General features: G+C 41.0%; 1 protein-coding gene across 2 annotated transcripts in view; it reads left to right on the top strand.

Annotated features, from left to right (window-relative positions):
• The first annotated feature begins 534 nt into the window (after positions 1-534).
• The window catches only part of LOC139550840 (vasoactive intestinal polypeptide receptor 2-like), a 32005-nt gene continuing 12280 nt past the window's right edge, over positions 535-20259 (top strand). For both annotated transcript variants that reach the window (XR_011670142.1, XM_071362040.1), the window contains exons 1-4: positions 535-1209; positions 8040-8145; positions 13331-13444; positions 18403-18494. Coding sequence is in view for 1 of the 2 variants with exons in the window: in XM_071362040.1 (XP_071218141.1) it covers positions 1159-1209; positions 8040-8145; positions 13331-13444; positions 18403-18494 (363 nt within the window). In the remaining variant the exon portion in view is untranslated. The remainder of the gene's footprint in view (positions 1210-8039; positions 8146-13330; positions 13445-18402; positions 18495-20259) is intronic.

Here is a 20259-nt window from a genome sequence, read left to right as displayed (position 1 = left end):
CTACAGGAGATTGTCCGGTTGAGAAAAGCAGTGCTGCTGCTATTTAGAGGTCAAATGTATTGCATCTGAAATTGCCTTACATTTTTCCCCCTTATCTTTTACGTACTTGTGACACATCTTTAGTCCATTCATTTGAGATGTGGATTGTGAGTTTGGCTTGAAAATGAAAACACTGCTGTTGGAGGATCTCCTCAGGTACTTGTTGCGACATTGTGCATCACATACATCTTTAGGAATTGTTTCGTCATCATTCTGTCGACTTTGCTCTGGGCTTTGCGTGCTGTCACTTTGGTTTCCCTTCACTATCACACAAAGCTCAGCTTTGAACAGTAAATCATGTTCAAGAGAAGGGGAAATTTCCATTATGAACACATTTTTTTATTATCCTGGATGATGGCCTATTACATTATTTATCAAATGAGTGAAACTTACTTTCATGGAAGTGAATTTACACAAATAATTTACGATAAGTATTCTGTTATTTATGTGTTGTAGGCTAGGCATGTTGTATACAAAATCCACATTAGAAATCCAAGAAATTAAGGGAGCGTGGTTAGTAGCCTGAACGATCAGCTGATTAGAAGCTGAGGTCAATATCATTTTTGTATTGATGTGCACGCGTTTTTGCCTTGCGTAACAACAGCGCAGAGCTGACTTCAGTCATTTCGAAGTTCACAAGGAGAAAGGAGCGTCCCTCCACGGACGCGCGTGCTGCTGTACTATTGTCCGGTGCGTGCAGATGGTTCTCGGGTTTGATGGCTTCAGGGAAATGGAATTTCACAATTTCAAGCTCAGTTCGGTGATTCGGGACTTACTAAATAAGCTTTCAATGTAATATTTGACACGTCTGCTGCAGACCTCTGACTTCCCAACAACCCGAAGAGGTGCCAAAGAAGTGCGGGCGGACAAACAAGCAGTGCGCGTTTTTCCCTCTGTCTCTCTGAGTCAAGTATTTGGATTTGACAAATCAAAAATATTTAAGCCATTTTCATAGCTGGTTGGTTTTACTTTTAAATCTTGGATATTAGATTTTTCTTCTCAATAAAACACTCTTAGTCACTTACGTGGGATTACGAGCTCTCATCAATGAAGTCCGGCATCAGTTTTAAACAAAATTTTCTCTTTTAGAAGAACAGGCAGGTGACCGACGAATTTAAAATGACATATTTGATTGTTTTTATTCTGTCATTATCAACGTGTCTGTCTGTGGTAAGTGTGACACAACAATACTTTTATTTTATATTCCGTTTTATGCGTGATGATCAAAATGCGCACAAGGATTGCAGAGAAGGGCTTTCTAATGCTTGAAAATATGAAATATAATAAATATAAAGACATAACAGAAATGTACCTCAAATGTGTGGCATTATGATTGGTGCATTTGCTAATAAGGCTTTTGTCGATATATGGTATAGGCAACTGTACAGTGTACACTACTGTGTTGTAATTATTATTATTATTTATTATTAATTTATTACAACATATTGCTCTCTGCAGTCTACAGTAGTTCAGCTCTTGATTTAAGCAGCATTTTTCACAGTCCAAAGAGATATGATATAAACACATAGCAGTAATGAATAGGGTTGTTCTCTTCAAAACATCCAGATTTTGCCATAATGCTGACATTGGAGTGCCCTCTTCCCTTTTTATCCACTTTACAGGTCAAATTCTGGACTAGGTCATTTCATCTTTCAGCTAACTAGCATCCTCATTATCTACCCCTCAAGGACTGCTCTGAATTGACCATAGATATAGTTAGAGGACATAATATTGTATCTGTCGCATTATGGTGTCTGTGAGAGCATGGGCAGCGCCATTGAGGCAATCTCCATTTTAAAGAAGTACATTTTTTTATACTTCTATTGATGGGTTAGCTGACAATGTCACGGAAAAACGATGGCACGCTTCAATGAGCATTAGTCTGTGTGTTGTTGTGATTTTGGATGGCCAGATAGCTAGCAACAATGACAAGAAGCTGCCATGTGCGGAATTGTAGGTGGCTCGTTTCAGCTAGTTTTATCTTGTTCTTGATACCTTGTCTTGTTTTGAGGTAATTTGACTGATGTCATGTCTATGCCGTATCGGCAAAATTCGCTACCTAGCTAACCAACAATTGTAACAATGTACTTGAGAGACAAGTGTTCATTGTGAAAATGTATTTATGTTTTCAATAAACATTGGATACAAAATATAGTTTACATGTTGTCAACAATCTAAGCCAACCCCTTCTGTTTTGCCCCATAGTTGAAGACACATCGGTTTTGTTGCTAAACAACCAGCCGCGTCTATGCAATGGTAAAAAAACTGAAAAGGTGAATACCGCCACCTGGAGTGTGTTGTTAGAACAGGTATAATTTATTTATATAATTTATTTATTTAACCTTTATTTAACTAGGCAAGACAGTTAGGAACAAATTCTTATTTACAATGACGGCCTACCAAAAGGCAAAAGGCCTACTGTTGGGACAGGGCTGGGATAAAAAAAAATGTAAACATAAATGAAATATAGGACAAAACACACATTCCGACAAGAGAGACAACACAACACTACATAAAGAGAGACCTAAGACAACAACATAACAAGGCAGCAACACACGACAACACAGCATGGTAGCAACACAACATGACAATAACATGGTAGCAACACAACATGGTAGCAGCACAAAACATGGTACAAACATTATTGGGCACAGACAACAGCACAAAGGGCAAGAAGGTAGAGACAACAATACATCACGCAAAGCAGCCGCAGGTGTCATTAAGAGTGTCCATAATTGAGTCTTTGAATGAAGAGATTGAGATATAAAACTGTCCAGTTTGAGTGTTTGTTGCAGCTCGTTCCAGTCACTAGCTGCAGCGAACTGAAAAGACGAGGATAAAGGATAAAGCCAAGGTTGTTGATTTACTACCACCACAGTTTTGAAATGTTGGCACAAAAGTATAATTCATTGATTGATGATCCCTCCTGATGACCTGGATGGAATTATGTGACCCTTCCTTAACCCATAGGAATTCCCACCCTGTTGACTACTTGAAAATGGTGAAAGTCCTCAATGGCGCTGCCCATGCTAAAACTGTCTTTTGGGCACGAGAGTCCTCTATTTACCTCTATGGAATTTACCCATGCAATACTGTGCCTGTGTTGGCTGTGCCCTCAATGTGTGGCAGAGTGATCGGGACACAGGTGTGAATGGGAGTCTGGTCCCATAGTGTATGTAATGAGATTATACCCATCAGAACAAGAGATAGCAGCTGTTCAGTGTCTGTTCAACTCAGTATATTCTGATGTAATGATGTGACTCGTGAGAATGATTTACTTAGAAATACTCTTGTTTTTAACATCACAGCATTGCACAGAAAGTTAGAATCTCTATGGCTTGTACTTTCCATGGTAGAAGCCCTCTCACACAAGATGTTCAACTCTGAAAACTGGAGTAAAATAGGACTGTCTGCTGTCTGCATGGTCTAACAGTTTAGACTTACAGATTTTTTTCAAACCCTATTCTAGTACTTTTTACTTTGCTTCAAGTCACACTTAATATGCTGTTTGGCTTGACAAGGAGCAATACTGTTGGCAAAAGCAGAAACAGGTCTGAAACCAGGCTAGCACACTGGTACCTAATATGCTGTAATGTACCTCAGGCATGTTCAGTGTCTGTAGCACCCGGGTGCTCCTATCTGTTCAGAACACGCTGTAGCGAGACCTCATGTACCGCTGCCTTTACACCTTTAGGTTTGGTCTAGTGCCAATGTGCTTGATACAAATAGACTCTCCAGTTTTGCCCTATCTTCACATAGTGCTAGAGGGCAGGACTATTGCCAGTACAAATGAACCCCCTCTCTCAAAATAAGTTTAATATTTTGGGTATTTTATGTCATGGTACTTCTCCTCCACCAACCTGATGAAAGCAGAGCGTAATTTCATAGAAAAACTTTAGCACTGTATGTTGAGGCCAGTAAAGAAGCTCTTAATAATGTAGGCAGTCTATCTACAGTATACAGTATGTGTTCATGTTTAATACAACACACAGTGCTTACTTTGTAATCGATGATATCGATGATATGGAGGACATATTGTACTGTACAGAAATACCTATCTGAGCATCATCTGTATGCGCTGTCTGTAAGCGGCTACAAAGATAATTTCAAAATCAGACCTAGTAATTGGCCTTCTCTTTTCATTTGTAAAATGTACTCTGTGCAGGTAATTAGCAGACTCATGATTATCCTGTACTTCCAAAGATCCCAATCAGCAGATCATGTTCAACAGCTGTCTAGATGTGCAAGTGTCCTGTACATGACATGCCAGCTAATTAAAATGGTTGCTGATTGCAATGAAACGCCCCTGACTCTCAAGTATAAAGCATGTTGGATCCGGCAAACACAAAGTCAGTCTGTCACATTCAATAGTCAGTGCGTTCTAATCTCACCTAATTGTGCTTTACAAAAGAAAGTCCCATGCAGTCTCAGGTCAATGTGAATTGTGAAATAGCATGTTCTAGCCACTGCCTTTCATCGAATGAATTACTATTATGTCACAGATTTAATACAGTATGTGCCAAATCAGTATGATTAGTGTAAAGCTGCTATGTACCAGTCTTGGGTTCACAAGTCCATCTGGCTATAGACAGATAAACCATTTACAGAGCATCACTGGACACAGATTCATCTGTTAGGGGAAGGTGATGAACATTATGGATTTATTTGATATTATTGTAGGAATCAAAACATATTTTTGGATAGAGGATGATTAAATAAAAAGCTGTGAAGTTTGTTTATGCATAAGAAGTGTAAAGGCTTACTGTGTGTCCCCAGTGCTTCAGTGTTTTTAGCTTTGTTAGTTACAAATCAGCTGTGGGGTATAGTAATAGCAGCGCAATACATTTCATATCAAAATGTTAGCCTCTCACATTTTAGCCTGAAGGTCTGCGTTGAGTTGCACTTACATACTCTGCACTTCCTCTCTCTCTCTCTCTGACAGAATACTAGGAATTAATCAGAGCAATATCTTCTACCGCCAATGGCCTTCCAATTTAATGTGTGTGTACCACAAGTTGGTGGAGCAAAGAAGCATTAAAATACATTTGCTTTAGCAAAACATACAGTGGATGGGATTGCTGCTGCATTAACATATCTGTAGCCACACACATTGGTGTTATGTCCCCAATGGCATCCTATTCCCTAAATAGTGCACTAAATAGTGCCCTTTGAAGGGAATAGAATGCCATTAGGGACGGAGCCTAGTTGTAAGGGCCTAGGCGACGGTTAGTAAACCCAGTAATTAGTGGTGTGTTGTGTGCAGCTTCATTTAAAAGGCCCTTTAGCTGACTGGGAGTGGGTCATTGACTCTCTCTCAGAGATAGATGCTCCTACCACTGACCTGACAATCACTGCCATTTTGGGGCGAAACTGTGAGAGTCCCGGGTGTGAGAGTCAATACCTCCTCTCTCACTGCACACTCACGGAAGGTAGCAGTGCCCTCAATACCCTTCCTAGCCAGCCAAGGGAAACATTCTGTTTCAAGTGCGATGTAGTTTCTTTTGAATGCGTCTTCGACTGTGAGTGTAGTGTAGTTCTGTGTGTTTGCCTTAGAAGAGTCCGGAAGTCATATTAGTCATTGCCTGTGTCCCAAACAGAACCCTTTTTCATATATGCACTGTCCTACGTATTTATTTGGACAGTGAAGCTAAAACGTTAAATTTAGCTCTATACTTCAGCATTTTGGATGTAGCCCTTTCCTGCAGTCAATGATCAAAAGTGCTCTCTTTGGCCTCATGGATGGAATGTTATTCATATTTTTTATAATTTCATGATTAATAAAGATTATTTCCAAAAACTGACAAAAATCTGGTGTTTCTATGTCAAACAGTTTTGTTATATTTTAGTCTTCTGTGAAGTATATACTGTATTATTAGGATGCAAATTCAAAATGGAATACATTTCAACTCTGTCTGACATGGTACAGATGTCTTCTTCTTTTTAAGCCCATAACCATGTGTGTGAGGTGTATACTTCTGTTTCAAAGTAGATTTGTTTGATTACCAAGAAACACTGTGTGACCCTGATTTAGCCCACTGCAGTAAAATGTTATGAATAATCATGAATGAATCGTGAGTAATGATGAATGAGTAAGTTACAGATGCACAAAGATCATGTCCCAAAGACATGCGAACCTCTCACCATTACAATAACCAGGGAGGTTAGCATTTTGGGGGGGGGGGGTTATGATATTTATGCCTCTGTGACTTTCTCACTCATCATTATTCACAATTCATTCAGGACTATCCGTAATCATGATAGCATCCACATTCATGTAGAAGTGTTCAGAGACATATTCTATTCTTATTTACAATAAAAGTGACTCCAAAATGACACAATACATTATTAACCATTCATTTCTATTGGGCACAACATAATTGGAAACAACCAAAACAAACTGCAAATGCATCCAACAAGTAGTCACAAACTTGATGTAGTCATTGCGTGCTAGGAATATGGGACCAAATACTAAACTTTTTACTAAATGTAATACACTATAAGTTATTTTCTTCTAAGTATATGACACCTTCAAACGGGGGGACTAGATATAGTACATAAAGTGCTTTAATTTCTAAACAGTAAGTACAGAAAGTTGACATTCTGTACTGTCGCCTCATATAAAAAATTTGATCTCAAATCTAAAATGCTGGAGTATAGAGCCAAATGAATAGTTTTAGCATCACTGTCCAAATACATAGGGGAGAGTGGTATAATAGTTTTGACTTTGGCCCAAAGGGCTCTGGTCAAAAGTAGTACAATATGTAGGGAATAGGGATGCATTTTGGATGCAGAATAGGTCTCTTCTGCTTGGTGGCCCCGATTGCTTGTTAACGCTTCTGACAATGCTACTTGGTGCTGTGTGTGTGCCCCCTGAGGTCTTTCTGTGACATGCCAATTGTTTCTCCTGGCAGAGAATGGGTCAATTCAGAAACGACAGTTCATTCTGATGTTCAGTCATGTTTTCAGGCCACTCTCTTCCTCCAGCACACCTCATAATGGCACAATGCCCAGTTTGACTATTCTGTTCTTTACACTCAGGCCATCATCATCTTTTTACTGCACTTGAATCCTCCAGAAAAGGGCTAACGTGGTTAACACACCCACCCACACACACACACACACACACACACACACACACACACACACACACACACACACACACACACACACACACACACACACACACACTGATGATCACCCACTCACACACACACACACACACACACACTGATGATCACCCACTCACACACACACACACACACTGATGATCACCCACTCACACACACACACACACACACACACACACACTGATGCTCACACACTCACACACAACGTCATCACACAGCCACACATACTGTACGTCATCACATATGTCTGAAACCCTTCAGGGGATCTAGGGAACGTATACAGTTCCCATCTAGGATGCTGAAAGTGTTTGTCAAGGAATTCCCTACCGTCCTATCTCCCAAAACCATATACTAACACTGGTTGTTTAGTGTGGAACATCATGATGCATAAACAAATTGGTTATTCTATCCATCTTCTCCATTTACTCATGGGAAAAGTTTAGCAATTTTTCTCACAATCTATTTTGTTCTACCTCTAATGGAAATCTCTCTCCTCCAGTAAAACTTCTCATTCATTCATTTATTTATTAATTCATTCTCTCTCTCTCTCTGTCAACTAACCGATATAGAAGGTGTTGTTATCATGAACTGCTGTGTCATTTAAACACATAAAATAAATGTATTTAAAACATGATTCGATTTATGTGATGTATAACAGCTGATGTATAACCCGTCCCTGATATTGTGGATGTTTTGTTCACTGGTGTTTCCCTACATTCTGCTACTTAAGAAAATATATGATGTCCTGTGAAAAATGTATTGAATCAATAAATGAACTACACCTTTCTTTCTACTATACAATTGATCTCTTTAATATGATCTCAAAATACGATTCAATTCATTTTAATAAAACTTATATTGCATATTTTTTAGGTGAATGGAAGACATCCAACGTGTAACTTCCTCCTGGAGCTTGAAACAGACCAGGAAGAATGTCTTGTGAAGCTGAGGGACCAAGAATCTTCAAATTACTCCAAAGGTGACATCACAGAATATTTTGATTTCACATTCATCTCTTCTCATCAGACAGAATAAACCATGGGTTGAAAATAGATTTCTGAATATTTCGGGAATGGAAACCGACTGCATATTTTGGTTAATGGTGAAGCTACATAGATTTTTAGGTCACTCAACTAAATTACTTTTATGAAACTTTAAACGAAAATATGAAATGCCACCTATTCGAGTGCCTTTGAAACGTAAATGTCAAATTAAATGAAGACCTTTAGTAGTTGTACAGTGTTTCCTAGTCCAGATAAGCAACTCAGATTGTGACCACAAACCTTTGATGTATTGGCACTTAATATTAAAATCTGAATAGCTCGCACTTTAGCTATCTTGAAGTAAATGTTGTACATAGTGAATGTTTTACAACTCATACCTATGAGCATTCTCTCTATAATTAGGGGTTCAAGCGAGTGAAGCTGGGTGAAACCCTATTTTATTTGTTGGCGTTCATTATCATTATACCGGTTGTTCTTGCAAGGAGATTTAATATGCAAATGACTGTGAGATGGTAAGGCCGAGGACGGTGCGACTTGACATGATGGTAAAGGCCCATAGTCCACACCCTCTCATGCCATGCCATGCCAATTGGCCACAAGGTGGCTCTATAACAGGCGATTGAAGTTGCAAACTTTGACACATCACGTCCCTCATCCCATATGACCTAGAGTCTTGACATTTAGTAAATCGGTCCCTCTTCTCACAAGGAACAAAGTTGCCTCAATGACCCATAAGGTTCGCCATGATGGATTTTCCGCCATTTAGAATTTTGTTAAAAACACTTAAATAACATCTCCTCTTGAACCACTGGGCTGATCTGGATGAACCTTAACATACGGCATCTATGGACCAGGGTCTCTCAACACAATATTTTCCAGACTAGTATGTCAAACAACATGACTGCTACTAACCAATAAACATTCATGTGGGTGTGGTCTGGTACATTAATGCATCTATATCAGACACGGATATTTGTATTGTAGCCAAACTTGGTACACATGTTCCAAACACTGTCAAGACTCAACATATGCAAGCACATTCAGATCGATCACACGGTGGCGCTAAAACAGGCACATATTTATATATCTTTATCTGTTTGACTCAGATTGATTAAATTTGGCACACATGCTCAGGGATATGAGTCTAGCTAACCTGTATAGTGTGGTTCATTCTGGCTGCATGGTGGCACTGTTGGACAGGAAAAACCATTCATGCAAGCTCATTGGCTCATAGAGGTCATATTGTTTGAGCCAGAAACATGGATACATGTACCAAATTTGGTGCATATCGGTCCAGTGGTTCTGGAGAATAAGACATTTAAAGTAGTCATCATCATTACAGTTGGTCCAAAATACATCAAAGGCATATTGCATGATCTGTTTGATGTTTTAGTTCTGATATTTGGCAAGCATGGTATGGATTACAGAAGTAGCTCATCCTAGGGCAATGTGTCGAGTTTGTCCTGATGGTAGCACAGTGGCCCCACAGCTTGAACCCTGGCATTTCCGCTTGCAGTTTTAATTCTTCTTCTTCTTCTTCTTATTAAACTAAACTTCATGCCTGGCAGCTCCACCATGCTGCCGACTCACTATGTTGACACTTTACTGTGAGTTGTAACCCAGGCTGTGCTACATAAATTAAACTAATTGGATGAAGAATTACTGTGAACTGTCAAGGGAATTAGTGCACGTTATCAAAGACAAGACACTTAGTCTTTGCCGCAAAAATTTAAACGTGTATAGTTTAAATTATACATTACTTTGCAATGTAACTTGCCTTCTTTCACCATAACATGAGCATAGGTATAAAACAGTTCTTATAGACAATATTAAGTACAATATGCATTGAAAGTACCCAGTTACAGCAGGAACAAATCCTTTTTCTGAACATAAAATGACATAAAAGAGAACACAAAATAATTTGACTTCATTAATAGATGTATGCCTTTTCATATGGGTGGTCCCAGGGGGCATTAAAACCACGACCATGGCGTTGCTAGCACCATGCTCATACTAACTGAGCCAACTGTAGCATGAAAGTATAGAGAGCATCCAGGTCAACATTAAAGGGGGCCGGGATTTCATGCATCAGTTACCCTGGTACTGGAATGAAGCCATGCTTAATGCAAATCGATAATTGATTTGTTCTTGTTCTAAAGCCCAATGTGATTATGAAACATTTATGAAAAAAATCTATGCGTTGATTAGCGCCAGGGCGCACTGTGGGTGGCAAAGTGCTCAACAGTATCATCTAAAAGTGTGATACAAAACTGCCATTACCATGCACTGAATCACAGTTATGAAGATACCATACAGCAAGCAGGAGCTGCACTTAAAATTATATCATTGGGTGTGTCCCAAATGTCACTCTATCCCCTATAATGCACTACTTTTGACCAGAGCCCTGTGCATTATAAGGGAATAGGGTGCCATTTGAGACACAGAAGGACACACATTATACCACTCATGTGGGTCACATCATGAATATGTATTTTTTTGTCTGGGTTTCACAATTTTGTTTTCATTTAATTATTTTTATCTGATGTTAGTTAAAAGGTTTCTTTTGATAGAGCTAGCTACATTGTTTACTGGTGGATTCTCTCTGCTATCTACGTTTTACTGAGCTTAAGCGCTCCATTTTTTCCACTAAGTGGCTTAAAAGGGTTTGACTGTTAAGTCTGCCCTTGGCACTTTCACACCCTTTTGTTTCATAACAAGCCATTTCAGGAATCAAGTTTCAGCGAAAGGCTTTCTCAGCCGTGGTCCTCCTCCTGACATTGGTGAAGCAAATAGAGTCACACATTTAGCCACTTTCACTCCCACACAGAGAGTCTATCATATTGTTCCAAACACCAGCAGTCTAATGGACTACCTTTCATTCTGAAAGACCCTGCTGTATTGTGTAGTGTATATTGTGCAGTGTATATTGTGCAGTGTATATTGTATATTGTGTCTACACTACAGTACATGAGGCATTGATCATGTTCAATAGTTCTATGATGTTATCCTTCGGAAAGTTTTCAGACCTTGCCTTTTCCCAAATTTTGTTACAGCCTTTTCCTAAAATGGATTTAAATAGTTTTTCTCCTCATCAAGCTACACACAAAACCCCATAATGACAAAGCAAAAACAGGTTTTTAGAATTTTTGCTAATTTATAAAACATTTAAAACAGAAATATCAAATTTCCTTAAGTATTCAGACCTTTTACTCAATACTTTGTTGAAGCACCTTTGGCACCAATCATGCCTCAAGTCTTCTTGGGTATGACAAGCTTGGCACACCTGTATTTGGGGAGTTTCTCCTATTCTTCTCTGCAGATCCTCTCAAGCTCTGTCAGGTTGGATGGGGATTTTCAGGTTTCTCCAGAAATGTTCAATCTGGTTCAAGTCCGGGCTCTGGCTGGGCCATTCAGAGACTTGTCCTGAAGCCACTCCTACGTTGTCTTGGCTGTGTGCTTAGGGTCATTGTCCTGTTGGAAGGCGAACCTTCCCACCCAGTCTGAGGTCCTGAGCGCTCTGGAGCAGGTTTTCATCAAGGATCTCTCTGTACTTTGTTTTCCGTTCATCTTTGCCTCGATCCTGACTAGTCTCCCAGTTCCTGCCGCTGACCCCCCCCCAACAGCATAATACTGCCACTACCATGCTTCACTGTAGGGATGGTGCCAGGTTTCCTCCAGACCTGATGCTTGGCATTCAGGCCAAATAGTTCGATCTTTGTTTCATCAGACCAGAGAATCTTGTTTCTCATGGTCTGAGAGTCTTTAGGTGCCTTTTACTGAAGAGTGGATTCTGTCTGGCTACTCTACCATAAAGGCCTGATTGGTGGAGTGCTGCAGCGATGGTTGTCCTTCTAGAAGGTTCTCCCATCACCACAAAGGAACTCTAGAGCGCTGTCAGAGTGACCATCGGGTTTTTGGTCACCTCCCTGACCAAAGCCTTTCTCCCCCGATTGCTCAGTTTGGCTGGACTGCCAGCTCTAGGAAGAGTCTTGGTGGTTCCAAACTTCTTCCATTTAAGAATGATGAGGCCATTGTGTTCTTGGGGACCTTCAATGCTGCAGACATGTTTTGTTACCCTTCCCCAGATCTGGGCCTCGACACAATCCTATCTCGACCTCATGGCTTGGTTTTTGCTCTGACATGCACTGTCAACTGTGGGACCCTATATACAGTAGACAGGGGTGTGCCTTTCCAAATCATGTCCAATCAATTGAATTTACCACAGGTGGACTCCAATCAAGTTGTAGAAACATCTCAAGGATGATCAATGGAAACAGGATGGACCTGAGCTCAATTTCGAGTCTCCTATCAAAGGCTCTGAATACTTATGTAAATAAGGTACTTCTAAAAACCTGTTTTCGCTTTGTCATTAATGGGGTTATGTGTGTAGATCGCTGAGGATTTTTAAATTTATTTAATCCATTTTAGAATAAGGCTGTAGCGTAACAAAATGTGGAAAAAGTCAAGGTGTCTGAATACTTTCCAAAGGCACTGTAGCATGGCTCTCCAATCCTGTTCCTGGAGAGCTACCATCCTGTACATTTTCTCTCCAACCCTGTTCCTGGAGAGCTACCATCCTGTACATTTTCTCTCCAACCCTGTTCCTGGAGAGCTACCATCCTGTACATTTTCTCTCCAATCCTGTACCTGGAGAGCTACCATCCTGTACATTTTCTCTCCAACCCTGTTCCTGGAGAGCTACCATCCTGTACATTTTCTCTCCAACCCTGTTCCTGGAGAGCTACCATCCTGTACATTTTCTCTCCAACCCTGTTCCTGGAGAGCTACCATCCTGTACATTTTCTCTCCAACCCTGTTCCTGGAGAGCTACCATCCTGTACATTTTCTCTCCAACCCTGTTCCTGGAGAGCTACCATCCTGTACATTTTCTCTCCAACCCTAATCGAGCACACCTGATTCTAATAGTTAGCTGGTTGATAAGCTGAATCAGGTTAGTTAAAACTGGGGTTTGGAAAACCTACAGGAGGGTAGCTCTTCAAGAACAGGGTTAGAGAGCCCTGCTGTAGAGGGTATGGTCTTGAATCACCTATGGCAGAAGTACAATTTCAACAATTGCATAAGGCAGAGTTATGATAAACATGTTTTATTTACTTAAATTGTTGTATTTATCTAAGACTCTGCTGTCTGATCTCTTGACAGGAGTGGGATGCAAAGCAATCTGGGATAACATAGCATGTTGGGACCGTGCAGAGGTTGGAGAGACTGTCACTAGAGAGTGCCCCAGAGTGCTCAAGATGTTTTTTGGCAGAAATGGTAAAGTATTGTGTTTTTTCATTTTGATATCAATGGCAAAGTAACATTTCTGGATGGTTTAGTGTGAGTGTTCTGTTCTCAAACCCAGGCCCAGATGAAAGGGTAGTTTGAGATACTCCTCAAGCAATGTTCTGATATGGTCTGTGATATCTAAAGCTACACTACAATGTTATGTACGTTTTCTTTCAGGAAAAATCTCACGCTATGTTTGGGCTTTGGAGTCACACCAGACCCATGTTTCTCATTTCACAGAATTACTGAGGTGTATAGACCAGTGTAATGTAGATGTTCTACCTTTTTGGAGTGCATTGAAAGCCAGGGACAAAAATGGCCCCCAAGTCTATATCGTTCTTTTTTATATACTGTGGCACTGAATCATGGTGAATTGTACCAAGCAAGGTTCAGAGAACATGTTCTGCACTGCATGAACTAGAGGCAAAATGAATCACGTCTGCTCACTCCACAATCTCCAACGGCCCATGTACAGTGGGGAGAACAAGTATTTGATACACTGACGATTTTGCAGGTTTTCCTACTTACAAAGCATGTAGAGGTCTGTAATTTTTATCATAGGTACACTTCAACTGTGAGAGAAGGAATCTAAAACAAAAATCCAGAAAATCACATTGTATGATTTTTAAGTAATTAATTTGCATTTTATTGCATGACATAAGTATTTGATACATCAGAAAAGCAGAACTGAATATTTGGTACAGAAACCTTAGTTTGCAATTACAGAGATCATACGTTTCCTGTAGTTCTTGACCAGGTTTGCACACACTGCAGCAGGGATTTTGGCCCACTCCTCCATACAGACCTTCTCCAGATCCTTCAGGTTTCGGGGCTGTCGCTGGGCAATACGGACTTTCGGCTCCCTCCAAAGATTTTCTATTGGGTTCAGGTCTGGAGACTGGCTAGGCCACTCCAGGACCTTGAGATGCTTCTTACGGAGCCACTCCTTAGTTGCCCTGGCTGTGTGTTTCGGGTCGTTGTCATGCTGGAAGACCCAGCCACGACCCATCTTCAATGCTCTTACTGAGGGAAGGAGGTTGTTGGTCAAGATCTCGCGATACATGTCCCCATCCATCCTCCCCTCAATACGGTGCAGTCGTCCTGTCCCCTTTGCAGAAAAGCATCCCCAAAGAATGATGTTTCCACCTCCATGCTTCACGGTTGGGATGGTGTTCTTGGGGTTGTACTCATCCTTCTATTCCTCCAAACACGGCGAGTGGAGTTTAGAGCAAAAAGCTCTATTTTTGTCTCATCAGACCACATGACCTTCTCCCATTCCTCCTCTGGATCATCCAGATGGTCATTGGCAAACTTCAGACGGGCCTGGACATGCGCTGGCTTGAGCAGGGGGACCTTGCGTGCGCTGCAGGATTTTAATCCATGACGGCGTAGTGTGTTACTAATGGTTTTCTTTGAGACTGTGGTCCCAGCTCTCTTCAGGTCATTGACCAGGTCCTGCCGTGTAGTTCTGGGCTGATCCCTCACATTCCTCATGATCATTGATGCCCCACGAGGTGAGATCTTGCATGGAGCCCCAGACCGAGGGTGATTGACCGTCATCTTGAACTTCTTCCATTTTCTAATAATTGTGCCAACAGTTGTTGCCTTCTCACCAAGCTGCTTGCCTATTGTCCTGTAGCCCATCCCAGCCTTGTGCAGGTCTACAATTTATCCCTGATGTCCTTACACAGCTCTCTGGTCTTGGCCATTGTGGAGAGGTTGGAGTCTGTTTGATTGAGTGTGTGGACAGGTGTCTTTTATACAGGTAACGAGTTCAAACAGGTGCAGTTAATACAGGTAATGAGTGGAGAACAGGAGGGCTTCTTAAAGAAAAACTAACAGGTCTGTGAGAGCCGGAATTCTTACTGGTTGGTAGGTGATCAAATACTTATGTCATGCAATAAAATGCAAATTAATTACTTAAAAATCATACAATGTGATTTTCTGGATTTTTGTTTTAGATTCCGTCTCTCACAGTTGAAGTGTACCTATGATAAAAATGACAGACCTCTACATGCTTTGTAAGTAGGAAAACCTGCAAAATCGGCAGTGTATCAAATACTTGTTCTCCCCACTGTATGTGGCAGACTAGGATGCTGTGGAGCTCTCCTCCTTCCCATCAGTCTGGATGAATCTGCATGGACACTTCATTCATTATAAACTAATTAACCAGACAAAGAGGATGATAAATGATGGGTTATACTGTTAGATTATCGTATTCACTTGAAGACAGGTTCCAGTCCTATGATGAACACCCCACATTCAAGATACATTCAAAAAGTATGTGGACACCTGCTCATCGAATATCTCATTCCAAAATCATAAGCATTAATATGGAGTTGGTCCCCCTTTTGCTGCTATAACAGCCTTCACTCTTCTGGGAAGGCTTTCCACTAGATGTTGGAACATTGCTGCAGGGACTTGCTTCCATTCAGCCACAAGAGCATTATTGAGGTCGAGCACTGATGTTGGGCGATTAGGCCTGGCTCGCAGTCAGCGTTCCAATTCATCCCAATGAGGTTGAGGGCAGGGCTCTGTGCAGGTCAGTCAAGTTCTTCCACACCGATCTCGACAAACTATTTCTGTATGGACCTTGCTTTGTGCAGGGGGGCATTATCATGTTGAAACAGGAAAGGGCCTTTCCCAAACTGTTGCCACAAAGTTGGAATGACAGAATCGTCTAGAATGTCGTTGTATGCTGTAGCATTAAGATTTCCCTTCACTGGAATCAAGGAGCCTAGCCTGAACCATGAAACAGCCCCAGACCATTATTCCTCCTCTACCAAACTTTACAGTTGGCACTATGCATTGGGGCAGGTAGTGTTCTCTTGGCACCCGCCAAATCCAGATCCGCTAAACGGACTGCCAAATGGTGAGGCACGTGTTTCCCCTGCTCCAGAGTGTAATGGCAGCGAGCTTTACACCACTCAAGCCGATGCTTGGCATTGAGCATGGTGATCTTAGGCTTGTGTGCGGCTGCTCGGCCATGGAAACCCATTTAATGAAGCTCCCGACAAACAGTTATTGTGCTGATGTTGTGTGATGTTGCTTCCAGAGGCAGTTTGGAACTCGGTAGTGAGTGTTACAACCGAAGATAGACAATTTTTTTTGTCGTACGCGTTTCAGCAACTGACGGTCCCTTTCTGTGAGCTTGTGTGAGCTACCACTTAGCGGCTGAGTCGGTGTTGCTCCTATAGACGTTTCCACTTCACAATAACAGCACTTACAGTTGACCGGGGCATCTGTAGCAGGGCAGAAATTTGACGAACTGACTTGTTGGAAAGGTGGCATCCTATGACGGTGCCACGTTGAAAGTCACTGTGCTCTTCAGTACAGGCCATTCTACTGCCAATGTTTGTCTATGGACATTGCATGGCTTTGTGCTCGACTTTATACACCTGTCGACAACCAATGTGGCTGAATCCACTAATTTGAAGGGGTGTCCACATACTTTTGTCTGTATAGTGTACCTCTTGATTTGGAAAGGACGAGTTGGGCTTGTAAATTGGCTTGGAAGACTTCTTTGTAACAGAAACCTCTGGGGAGCCCTATAGCACTCGTCAAACCTACGGCTAGGCAGGCTGCTGTGGCAGGGTCTGTGTAGAGTAGACTAATGGAGTGAGACATGCTCATTCCGATCACAGAAGTGGAGAAAGAAAGAAAGAGGCCTGTGGTTATACATAGTATGTGGCAAAGTACATTACAGGACGTTGCACACTGGGTTCAGGCACTGCCATCGGCTGCGTTCCAAATGGCACCCTATTCCCTATATAGTGCACTACTTTTGACCAGGGCCGATAAGACTCTGGTCAAAAGTAGTGCACTGTGAGGAATAGGGTGCCATTTGGGACAGTCATCGTTGTCTCCTCGAGAATAACACAGAGAGAATAAACACAGGCTCTCACATCCTCTGTTCCGCTTACATTCTCCCCCTGCCCCTGTCTGTCCCTGCCACAGAGCAGAGCACACTCAAGACGTTTATATCTCCAGACACATTCTCTCATCTAGACCTCTGTGGAATGCCAAACCCAAGAGAAGAAACACATTCAATATTCAACCGACTAAGTCGAAGGCTCCTTTGAATCAAGCATTGAACAATTGATTGTTCGTCCCAGAGTGAGTGGTTTTTGTCAAAAACCTGTCTCTCAAAATTACATCTATTTGCCCTTGAAAAGTCTGTCTGAATATCGTTTAAAGGCCCAGTAGAAATTCAGTTTTCCTGTGTTTTTTAAATCATATTGTACAACAGCTGATGAAACTAACACTAACAGTATGAAAAAATTGGATCCGTGTTATTTCCTGATATTTGCCGGTTGAAAACACAATCTACACGGGACTTTCTAATCAGCAGGTTTGCATGGATGGGAGTTTCGGCTTGCCAGGTGACATTACCAGGTGGTAAACTGGTTAATAGACCAATAACAAAGAGAGTTCCAAAGAGTTCTCTGGCAATAACAGCTAGTTTTCAGTTTTCCCCACTCCCAGACAGTCCTAGCTAAATTCTCGCTTGAGAAATCGTTTTTTGATAAAAAGCTATTTTTGTCAATTTGATATTGATATAAAAACAGCCTTCAAAATATATGATAATACTGTAAACAAGAGCCTGATGAATGAAACTTTAATGGAAGCCATCATCTGTCATGCTCAAAATGGGATCACAGCAATTCACTTTGGGGTTGTGTGTGAAGCCAATATTTCAGTCAGCTTGATTGGGCTTACTATCTGTGAAAACAATGGAGGATAATCTTGGCTAAAGAAAAATCTTTCATCAAACTCACCAGAGAAATCAAATCCAAACATCTCCAAACAAATAAACATGCTGCATGTTTCTTTGACTATGATTTATGAAAGGAATAATGGGTCTGGATAACCATTTATAAAGGTTTTAGAGAAGAGGCAATAGAAACATTTAACTGGCAAAAACAATGTTTTTCTCCTGTCCACAGGAAACATAAACAAGAACTGTACAGCGGACGGATGGTCTGATGTTTTCCCCAACATCAGCAGTGTGTGTGGGGCAGAAGAAAAGGATGATAGGGTAAGCAGGGTGATGTTCTTTAAGTTCTAGATCTCTACATCTATTGTCTCTCTGGTGTTGTATCATTGTTCTTAGATTGACCAAGAAACTACATGATATGACTTGAAAGTAGATTTATTTGGAAATACAATACAGTACTCTATCATATATTAGATATTGCAATGAAGGTGTTGATACGTTAGACCTCAGAGAGAGAAACAAGACAATGTTCTTGTGTGATAGATTTTTCCATGGTTTTATATTATATAAAATTAGATTTTGTTTGGTCTGATTTCTGAGTGTCAAGGCCCTCATGCTGGTAATGAAAACTAGCAGTAGAACCCTTTGCTAAGAACCCTTTGCTAAATGCATTGAAATTCTGTCCTGGGTCTGTTTTGATAGGGAAGGTGTACTGCAGTGTGTGTGTGTGCTCACTTCCACCTGATGACTTGAAATACAGATGAAACACAGGCGCCTTAAAGGCTAAATAAAACATCCTGTTCACTGTGGCACCCAGCTGTCTCCTCAATCTAAACATTGTACCAGGCTGTGTCCCAAATGGCACCCTATTCCCTATAGTGCACTGCTTTTAACCATAGCCCTAAGGTAGAACAGGGTTGGGGAGTAACTGAATACAAGTAATCAGTTACATGTAATCTGATTACAAAACTAACTGTATTCTGTAACGTTACCAGCAAAAATATTGTCATCTGATTACAGATTACATATTGGATTATTTTTAAATTCAAATCACCTTTCTGTTTTCTCAGTGACATTCAATTCAGCATTGGAAAAATGTGCACGTTTAAGTTTGTTCCACCCGAGGGAGTCTGACCACAAGTCAGAGACCACTATGATGACACACCAAATGTGTTTGATGGATCCTTTTTGTCTTCTTCTGATGCCTCTTAAGGGGAAAGTAATCCAAAAGTAACTGAATGTAATCTGTTTACATTACTGAGTTTGGATAACTTTTGGATTATGTTACTGATTACAATTTTGGACAGGTAACCTACCTAACCCTGGTGGTGAATTGGGTGACATTTTGGATGCAGACTCCGAGTTACTGTCCTCCTGGTTGGCCCACTACAGCAGATGTTAGTAAGAGGCCAAGCAAGTAAGAGATTCATAGTGCTATTACACTGCCCAGCATTTGATCAGAGATGAGACCTGAAAAAGGAAAATCAACCAGGGTTGGGTAGGTTACTTTGTAAATGTAATCCGTTACAGTTGCTAGTTATGTGTCAAAATTGTAATCAGTAACCTAATCTGATTTACTTTTGGATTACTTTCCCCTTAAGAGGCATTAGAAGAAGACAAAAAGGATCCATCAACGATTCCCTCCCATTCACTTGTTTTATTCAGATTGGGACATGAATGTCAGTACCTTTGAATAGCCTATTGTGCTCACTTTCTCTCTCTTCTGTTGGTGGTTATCCAAGATGCGCCTCTGGTCTGGATCACAGGGCCACCATTGGCACTGTGCTTATCTCCAGCTGACAAAATATGGAATATTAAATGTACTGAAAGGTTTTCCTTTAGCTGTGTGGCCTTTCCACCGGTCCGTCTGTCTTAAGGCCAGTCCAGTCTTTCGGAAAGGAAAGTTCATCTTCTCACTATGAAAAATAGATATGACACGTTTCCTCAATGACTTGTTTCACACCTGTAGTTCATACATTTTGGGCTGCAACTAGTAGTGAAGCAAGGAATTCTTGAAGGTGGTGGAGGGGCAAGAAGTACCAAACGATGCCCACTGCCATTACCAATATACTGCAAGCTCTTTGGG

This window comes from Salvelinus alpinus, chromosome 23 (genome assembly GCF_045679555.1).
Source record: "Salvelinus alpinus chromosome 23, SLU_Salpinus.1, whole genome shotgun sequence".
Lineage (NCBI taxonomy): Eukaryota > Metazoa > Chordata > Actinopteri > Salmoniformes > Salmonidae > Salvelinus > Salvelinus alpinus.
The sequence above is the reverse complement of the archived record's forward strand: the minus strand, read 5'-3'. Positions and strand labels throughout refer to the sequence as shown.